General features: G+C 37.3%; 1 protein-coding gene across 2 annotated transcripts in view; it reads right to left on the bottom strand.

Annotated features, from left to right (window-relative positions):
• Nucleotides 1-606: 606 nt before the first annotated feature.
• MEIS1 (Meis homeobox 1) overlaps nucleotides 607-9,856 on the bottom strand; it is a 209,837-nt gene continuing 200,587 nt past the window's right edge. Inside the window, exons 10-13 of one of the 2 annotated variants that reach the window (XM_073628213.1) lie at nucleotides 7,919-8,058; nucleotides 6,982-7,071; nucleotides 6,620-6,715; nucleotides 1,875-2,078 (exon numbers count right to left, since the gene is read on the bottom strand). In XM_073628213.1, coding sequence (XP_073484314.1) covers nucleotides 6,657-6,715; nucleotides 6,982-7,071; nucleotides 7,919-8,058 — 289 coding nt within the window. In that variant the 3' untranslated portion in view covers nucleotides 1,875-2,078; nucleotides 6,620-6,656. Of the gene's footprint in view, nucleotides 2,079-6,619; nucleotides 6,716-6,981; nucleotides 7,072-7,918; nucleotides 8,059-9,856 lie in introns of both variants that reach the window. The other variant, XM_073628212.1, reaches the window with a different exon arrangement.

The raw sequence follows: 9,856 nt of genomic DNA, 5'->3' as shown, positions 1-9,856 counted from the left end.
TATGAACCAAGAGAGAGGCCAGGTTCACAGTCTGAAGTTTGCTTGTATGTAATTATATACTGTATATAAAAGATTTGCATGTCGGGTGTAAAAAAAAAAAAAAATGTGGAAAAAACAGATTACTCACAACAGAACCCTGGTGTCCTGATTGCTGAAACAAACACAGATTTGTGGAGCTAGAGTAAATTATACCATTTAGTAAATCACTTTCTCAACATTATAGAATTGCTTTTTATTAGGTTTACTTATTACACATGTGGTTATATTCAATTATACATTGCAAGGAGCAATTTACCCATTGCAACCAATCAGTATCCATCTTATTGTACTATTCTTTTCAGATTGGTTGTTATGGGTTATGACACTTTACTCTTTGTAATGTCTTTTGAATAAACCCATAAAATGATTATTTTCTAAAGGTATGACAGACCAGAAAAGGTGTTTACTTTAAATAACCAAACACGTTAAAAAAAAAAAGTTTCCCTGACTAATATTGAGCTTCACTTCAAACATGGATTCACTGGTTTGGCAAACCTTTACTAAAACCCACATGAATGTAGGGCTACTAAATTGTGACATGCCATTAACTGATGTGTTTGAGCCAGATTTGTCATTGTTGATGTGCAATGTTTATTAACTAGGACTTTTTTTTGCTTTTTGTTCCTTTATATAAAAAATGTGTTACTTTACTAACAAGCATTTGCTTTAGCACAACAAAAAAAGAAAGTATAATTAGCTTATCCCACTTTGTAAATCAATTTGTATGCATGCCGATTCATACCAAACTTCTATTTATACAAAAAATTGCAACAATACAGTTATCTTTTTCCAGTCCTTTTTGCACAAAATTTATTTACAATGTTTACATAAATGTTCCATGATGGGACTATGGAAAAAAAAAATGTATGTACGACTGATGCCTTGCTGAGAAATAAAGTCAATGTATTAAAAATAAATCTTCTACAGTTCTTGCTTTCCTTTTTTTGAGCTGCATGAAAACAGGAAGTGATGCACAGATTGGTTGTCGCTGAATGGGGACACTGATGCTCCATTGTGACAATTATGCTCCAAACACATTGCCTTTTGGTTTCCATGCCTCCTCCTACCAGCCTCCTTAAGACACTGCCTGGCCTGCAACAGCTGATTAATCATTGTTGATGACTGCAGTTTTTCCCATCCTTCCCGATTTACATCTGTTCAGGCCAATTCAAATATGGTGAGTAAATGAATTAGACATGCAAATTCAAGCCCCAGGCTAGAGAGAAAGACGGAGACAGCGAAAGAAAGAAAGAAAAAAAAAATAGACAAAGCTGCAGAGAAAGAGCGCATGGCTGAAATCCTTGGATTGAAATAAAAAAAGATCTTCTGCCTGACATACTTATCATAATGTTCTAAAATGACCTGCAAATGAGGACTTTCAGTCGTCTGCAGGATAACTGTAAGGCTTTAAGTAAGGAGGCTTCTGGAGGAAGTGAAGAGCTATGGAAACAACACACATAGTGTGGAAAAATTTCACATTTTTTTTAAAAAAATCTATAAGAAACAACATAATATGGTTAACAGTATAATATCATTTACAATATTTCACTCTTTGTTCTCTTAATGTCTTATATATGTATTTATCGTGTCCCCAAAAAGTTGATTTCAGTATCTGCTTTTTTTTTTTGTCAGCGTTCCCTATGTCAAAGTATGTTCTTGTTCCTATGTAATGCCAGGATTGGAACTCTGGTGTTGTGGCAGAAAGACAACACGTGAAATTTGCCATTTCGGAATTTCAGACATTATTCCCTTAAATTATTGGGCATGTATGTCCATGACATGCCCACTCATGGTGGGGTCTCCTGTGTTAAGTACTGAGGGACTAGAGGCTGACATTGGCATTGCAGGGTGAGAGGGTCCCCCGTGCATCATCATCGCTGGGTGGTGATGGTGTCCAGGAATGTAGGTATGCATAGACGGCCCATGGCGCAGCTGAGTGTGATGCAAGGGCATCTGTGATGGAGGATAACCTGGCTGTCCCATACTCATGCCCATTGGCCCACTTGGAGATATGTAATTCCCTGGCATACCTTGCAGTCCTAAGAAAGAGAGGGTAAAAAATAAGCAAAATAACAAAGACTGGCATTGTGTTCATCTTTATTCAAAATTAACTAAACAGAATAAACATGCATATAAAATAATATATGTAAGAATCACTTTCAATATTGAGAGAAAAACTTCAGTTGGGGCAAATGTGATGTACTTTTTCTAACTAAGTACAGTCGTTCAAAATCTGCTTATCTTTTCCTAAATCACCACCTGACAAGAATAGTTAGTGCTCTTCACATAACTACAATTATAGTGCACTGATGATAGTTTGTTATAAGTTCTATAGCTAAAATAGAACAACTGACTATCAGTCTCAGATATTCACCAACAAATCACAAAATCTATTGATAGGAAAATGGGCACTATACACTGTATGTGTATGTGTGCGTACCTCAGTGTCAACCTTATATCCTTTAAAGTCCCTATTTATTATGGGAGTTAAATTTCTCCCATTCATTTTGTTTGTCAATTGTCCATTAGCCAGGATGTGGATGTAATGCCGCGTACACACGGTCGGACTTTTCATCTACAAAAGTCCAACGGACGCCGACGGACTAAAGCTGGCTGGTAATCCGATCGTGTGTGGGCTTCTCCGGACTTTCAGCAGACTTTTTCAGCCTCAAATCCGACGGACTTTAGATTTGAAACATGCTTCAAATCTTTACGTCGTAACTACGACGGACCCCGAAATCCGCTCGTCTGTGTGCTAGTCCGACGGACAAAAACCCATGCTAGGGCAGCTATTGGCTACTGGCTATGAACTTCCTTATTTTAGTCCGGTGTACGTCATCACGTACGAATCCGTCGGACTTTTGTGTGGTCGTGTGTAGGCAAGTCCGTTCGTTAGAAAGTCTGCTGCAAGTCCGCCGAAAGTCCGCCGGAAGTCCGCCGGAAGTCTGTCGGACAGGCTGTCGGACTTTTGTAGACGAAAAGTCCGACCGTGTGTACGCGGCATAAGGGTTTGAACTGGTTAACTACAATTTAACGGGCGCTAAATAGTGTAGTCTTTTTAATGTTTTTGGGGACCAGGGACACTAGCTAAAATGAAAACAATTTTAGAAGGGAAGGGTCAAAAATCTAAAAATGTTTTATTGCTGTATATGCCTTCCTGTTCTGGTGACAACTGCACCATCTCCACAAGCAGAGGCAGTTATGGAAAATCTTCTCAATGGGGCCACAGACTGTAATTAGAACCTGACAGGAGTTTTAACTCCCCCCCCATCCAATTATTATAATTATTATTATACAGGATTTATATAGCGCCAACAGTTTACGCAGCACTTTACAATGTAGAGGGGGGGCAGCATATTTACAATACAGTTCAATACAGAAGGAATAGGAAGGCCCTGCTCATGGAGCTTACAATCTAAAGGGAGATATTAAAATGTGACAGGAGTTAGGTTTAGGGCTCATTCACTCTGCCCGGAGTGGTTTAGCGTGTGGGCAGATATCAGTTTCGGCTGCAGTGAGCCACGGCGAGGGGGTGGTGTTTCTGCGCATCATACAGTTTCCTCTTTTTTTTGTCAACTTTATTTGAACTGCATAAAGTGTCATTTCTTTCATGTTGCCACACAGCAGCATTGTGCATTATGCTACTATGTAGTGACATGTGCTACTTTCCTGTGCATTGCAAAAAAAAACCATTATGTCTTCTTTTTATCTCAGCTCACTGTCCTGCACCTTCAGGCTGCATTGCAGTGTGAACAAGGCACATACAGGACAATTGTTTTTTATGTGCTCTAGCGGTGACTATCATTCATGTAGTATGTAAAAATGCCAGTCACTGCACTGTGTGTACGCGCCCTTAAAATTAAAGTGTTACTAAACCCAGGACCCCTCATTCACTATATCTGGTCTCCCACAGAACACAGAACATGGAAATGTAATAATTTTAGTAAATATAAACTGCTAAATCCCTTTTTCCATCAGCAGTTAGAGCAGTCTTGTTACTTCTATCAGTGTCTGTTTAAAGTTTGTAGGAGGAGTTTTCATTCTATTCTGACTGTTGTATAGGGCTGCATGACCCCCGACCCTCTGTCTGGACAGTGTTGATTGGCCCTGTGCTGATCACATGCACTCTCCTAAGAAACAAAAATTCTCTAGCAATTCACACCAAACTGAGCATGTTCAGCTTATCTCCAAGGCTCTGTTCTATCAGGAGATGGTCTGGGGACAGTGGAAGAAGGGGAGGAACAGAGAAGACAGAATCAAACAGCCTTGTTACACAATGAAGAGGATTAACCCCTTAGGTTCCGCAGTGAGTATAACAAGCATGCTTTACTGCATATACAGACTGATTTTACTGTTGTAGGTTTAGTAACACTTTAAAATAAATATAGTTTATTTGTATAGTTTGTAATTAAATATATCTATGGAATTGTCACTATTCACTTAATGATCTGCTTCCTTATTGTGCCATGCTTTTATCTCACTGCAAGCCCACCAGACAGACTTTGATATAAAATTATAGACTCTTTGCAGTCTCTTAAGAAATACATCATCCAAAATTCTACAAGTAATCAAAGTCTATGTGATCTAGGTTGCCTGGATTTTAGGTTTTAGGTTTTTATTTTAAATAATGATTGATTTGGTAATTATACAACCACTTTAACCCCTACACAGTTTGATTGTTTTAAGTAATGCTCAAATCTGTTGTGTTGCTTGCTGTTTTTCCTGTGACCTGCCTTAGAATCAGTCTGGTCAGTTTGAGGCGAGTGGGACAGTTCTTAATTGTTTATATTCATACTGTTCTCTATTTAAAACCTACACCCAGTGTTATTATAACACAAATCACACTACTTTGGAACCTTCATTACACACTTTAAAACTATTGAATAAAAATAGTTTACGAAAATACTATCATAAAATAAAATGCATTATGTACAGCTGCCAAATGGAAGCATTTCTGTTCCCTTTATACATGCAAGAAATCAATAACTGTTAGCAATTAATTCCTTCCTTGTGATCATGAACGTTTAAAATAAATCAGACTACAAACTCAGTCAAGCTTTCACTAAATTTGAGAACAATGGGGAAACGGAACGTAAAACAATAGCCCCCCTGCTTTCTGTGGGCCCGCTGTCTTCTGCATGGTTTGCTCTAGTTGATGAAAACTGACAGGTGTATTGTCTCAGAGAGCTATAAGCTCCATAATCATCAAGGGTGAACGGCATAACGCTATTCCTAAGTAGGTTCAATTGGCTTTAGTTCTAAGTAATGTTGCAGCATGAACACCTTGGATTCAGGTCTCAGGGCTCCAGCAATGAAAGGCTGCTTAATCTAGCCTAAAGGAACGTTTTTCTTTTTTTTTTCCACTTACTAACGAAAATGACTTATAAAATATACCATATCCACTGGTCTTTAATCAAAAGTAATGATATTTTTCATAATATCCTATTAATTTAATTGGTTATGAAGCATAGCATACATCATTTAAATTTAATTGACCCAGAAATTAAGAAACAATATTTAGATTAACTAAGCTGGGAATGTTCATGATGTGTGAGACAGAGGCTGATGGCTTCCCAGAGCTTGATGTTTGATTCAAATTCAGGGTACACACAACATTGGCCTTGCAATTAGGAATAGATTAAGAGCAAGAGGGAGAAAAACAACAAACTGCAGCAGCCTTTTTTTTTATGGCAGAACAATAACAGAAAATCAGATTGCGCCTGCACAGTTCTGCATTCCTTTAGGGAAGAATAATATTTTCGTTGCTAAATAATACAAAGCAAGATTGTAGCCCACTTTTTTCAATCTCTCTCTCGTTCTCTCTAGACTTCACTGGGGCTGCCGCTGAAGATTGCATTAATGATCTCTATTTTTGTATACTGAATGAGTCAAATCCATTTGTCACACTGCAAGTGATGGCATACTTAATTTGGATATAGTCAATTAGCCCAGGCAAAGCTGCACAACCTGCTGTGCACACCTCTATTTTGTATTCTTTTACTTTCCTTTTGCCACACATAATCCTATTATAAAGGACAGACAAAGAGAAGCAAAGTGGAATTTCAAAGTTTTTCTCGGATGGAATTTTGTATGAAGCTGTGTATCTTTTTTTTTTATGCCTAAGTCTGCACTTACTTTGCTTATAAAAGTCCCTGTTTGCAATCTGCAGGTTAGTGAAGAAGTGTAACTCATGCATCAACTGTGGTTAGGCAGATTTATGACACTACAGGGACATGCTCTTTCCTCTCCTTGCACTGCTGCAGACTGCTTACATTTTGCAAATCAGTCTGTTGCCATGGCAACCTGCTCCCCCTCACCCCCTGCCTGTTTCTTGTTTTGTCATGTGGTCAGTATTGTATAATATCAACACAACAGTAAATGTACAACGTGCAAAGTGCTCTATGTAACAGATAAACATAAAAAAAATCAGTAGGAAAATAAAGGATATCTGCATTTTTATGGAAAAGGAATGAACAAGCATGGAGCTATGGGCAGGGAGAATACACATTAAGAAAGAAAACACATAAAAATAAAATAAAATCCTAGACAAAATAGAAACAGCATCCCCCGTTGTACTTACTTCCCCCTTGCTTTGCCATTGGTTAACTAGATGATGGTTACATGTAGTGCCATTGCCCCTCCATGCCCATATTCATGCCCATTCCACTCATAGGTCCTATAAGGGAGATAAAAATCCAAGAAGAGGCCAGCAGATCAGAGAAGTGAACAGAAAGCACCAAAAGACCCCACAGTCCCACACCATTTGCAAGGAAATCAAGGCAAAGATAAAGCACCCAGATTGACACAGCCAAATAATGATTAGCAGACAGATCAAGATATAGCGCAAGATATCAAGGCTCAAATAAACATTTAACTCTCTGGTTAACACGTGCACAAATAAGCAATACTATTTAAATGAATACGAGAAACATCCACTCTTACCTGGTGCTCTAATTCCCATGTGTTGCTGGCCGTCCATTACAAAACCTCCCATCGGTTGTCCTTCGGAATTGTAAGGTGTTCCTTGACTTACTAAAAGCATAAAAATACTGTTATGGTCTCATCTCCAAAGGACACAATAATGTAGACAGAGATTCAGTAAAAATACTAGAATACATGAGAATAGTTGACCATGATAACCAATCAGATGTTTTGTATTTATTATAGGTTTTGAATTACAGCATTGTGTTCAGCTGCTTTGGGGCACATCTTCACATCTTTTGTTTCCCCCACATTTTATTAAATGCTAAAATAATATGAAACTAATGAAAGGTTATAATAAAACTCCCACTTTTGCAGTTCACATACAACAAGAATGTTTGTATGTTGAAAAGCCATAACTGATAGAACTTAGACAAATTAGTAACTAAAAGAAGCCCAACACCATTTTTTCTGACCAGCATGCCATTGTTGTAAATGATGCTGATATCTCTTGCTTCGTATCAAGAGTATACAATGCAATTTTGTTAAAACAAGGAGTACAGATTAGAGTTCCCAAAGACATTTAAAATAAGACTCCTGCAATGTATTGTAGGTTTTAGTTGAACACATAGCAAGCGTGATTTCAAGTAAAATGCCTTAAGGTAAAGATAAAAAAAGATCTACCTCTGTGAGAGTCTTTGAACTTTGTTGAGTCCAATAAGTGATACTAACCCTTTTACCCTTTTGACAGGTAATAAAGTTTACAGCATTTCCACACCAAGCCATGCACCAGGGAGTGGTCAAAGTAGCAGAAAGTATAGCTGAGAAGAAAAAAACTAATTCCAAAAGTTAAAATGTGTAGAAAAAAATGTGACTTAAACCAATTGTTGCACTACTACAAAAATAGTAGAGGACTGATGCCTTGCTTTGTTTTACTCCCGGCATTGCTTTTATTTACCAGGTATTGGACATCCCGGTGAATGGCTTGATGATGGTTTTCGCCTGCGTGACTTGAATACAGTTACTATGGGGGACTTGCCTGCTCGATTAGACTGGTCTATCATAGGTTGGACTATTCTTCTTCTAGCATTTATAAACCTGGAAAACACACACAAAATAAATTGGATTAATGGCAAATTTCTGGATACGTTATGCAAAGTACTGAGAACAACACATTGCAACCAATTACAAATACTCTTTCATTAGTCTGATTACTGTACGTTAAACTAATGGAAACATAAAACTGGTCAGTTACTCTGGGTTGCTCCACTACATTTTTCTTTCTACGGTGTTGTAAATGTAAATAAAGACAATAGAACTGAGGTTTTAGCAGAAAACAGGACTACTGTAGTTTAGTCAAATGTTCTACATGGAGATACATTTTCTTTGAAACCCACCTAACCCCTGATGACCTTGCACAGTACATCCTGAACTGATTTATGTTTGCCTGCTTTTACCACAGTTGGACTTTTCCATTTAAGCTCTACATGAGGGAATTAGTCAAGTTTGCTGAAAAACAATATGTGTGCCACTCTACTCCCAATTCTATGGGGGAAAGTAATCGCAAAACGCCTTGAAGGGTGAAGTCTAATACAATAAGTCTAGCATGGCTAGCTTTTGTTTTGTGGTTTCTTCACAACTTTTAATAAAATCCTCCCTTTTCCTTTGGAGTTTAATTCCATTTTAATGCCCACTATTAAGATAATGAACTGTGATGGCAGTATACCATCAAATGAGGGAACGTCTGGATTTTTATCACCACTTGCTTACACACTGCTGGGGAGTTCAGAACAAGGCATTACACTTATAGGGTTTTTTTCTTTTTGGCATATTCAAAGAGTGGGGTCAAGACAAGGTCAAAGCCACAGAGCATTTGCTCATATAATCCTGTTTTCCATAGAAATAATGAAAGGTCAAAAAATAAATGATTAACTCGCTGACCAACTAAAATTACAGCAGTATATCAAATTATAAATGTTGCACTATTATTTACTGTGCAAAAAAAAAAAAACATTTTCCTTCCCAGTAGGAATGGCAATATCATTGTGGTTATGTACTTGGGCAAACAAATGATGTAATATTATTGGTGATATATACTGATTTTTAAATTGGATAATCACATTTGTAAAATACAAACAGTAAAAATGAGTGTATACATGAAAATGTAAGTACACAAAGAATATGCAGATATAGAATACCTCATTGCTACATTTTAACAAGCTTCACAATGCAAGGATGCCAAGAGAACATGTGGAATAAAATCCCCCCTCCCTGTCGCCAACTGTCTACCAAAAATCATTAAATTTTATTTAATTGGGTAATCAAGGAAGACTACACAATCAAAAATATTTTAAAAAATATATATAAAATGCCATAAAAGTTATTACAAAAAAAGAAATAAACAAACCTATTGTCATGAACAGCCTCTTTGACCTTCAGTTTAGAGTGCATGTATCCCACCCTTTGTGACACACACAAATTTCTGAATGCTTGCCCTGGCAGGAGGTCTCTGCATAAACACTTTCCCGTGGCCTCCTCAGACTAAGGTCCACTTGCCATTGTTTCTTAGCTGCAGTTCCACAGGGATCGGTATGTGGTGCAACTGTCTGCCTGTTTAACTCTCATTCATTAGAAATGGCAAATTAAAAATAGACTGTAGGTTCCAAGGGTGTGAAAAAACACCATATTTCACTGAATGTGTAAGCACAAGTGGGCATATTTAGATTTGTTTAAAAATAAATAACAAAAAAAACAAAAAACTGAAATATTATACATGTTATAATATTTTAAAGAATTTTGGCAGCTATTCAAAGTTTTAAGGATCCCCCTTCCGCCTGCTAGTCTTGTGAACACATTTACTTTTTTTCTTTCATCAAAACAGTAATTTCTTTGTGTG

The sequence above is a fragment of the Aquarana catesbeiana genome, linkage group LG04 (assembly GCF_042186555.1).
Source record: "Aquarana catesbeiana isolate 2022-GZ linkage group LG04, ASM4218655v1, whole genome shotgun sequence".
In the NCBI taxonomy this organism is placed as follows: Eukaryota; Metazoa; Chordata; class Amphibia; order Anura; family Ranidae; genus Aquarana; species Aquarana catesbeiana.
This window is presented reverse-complemented; position numbering and strand designations above follow the sequence as displayed.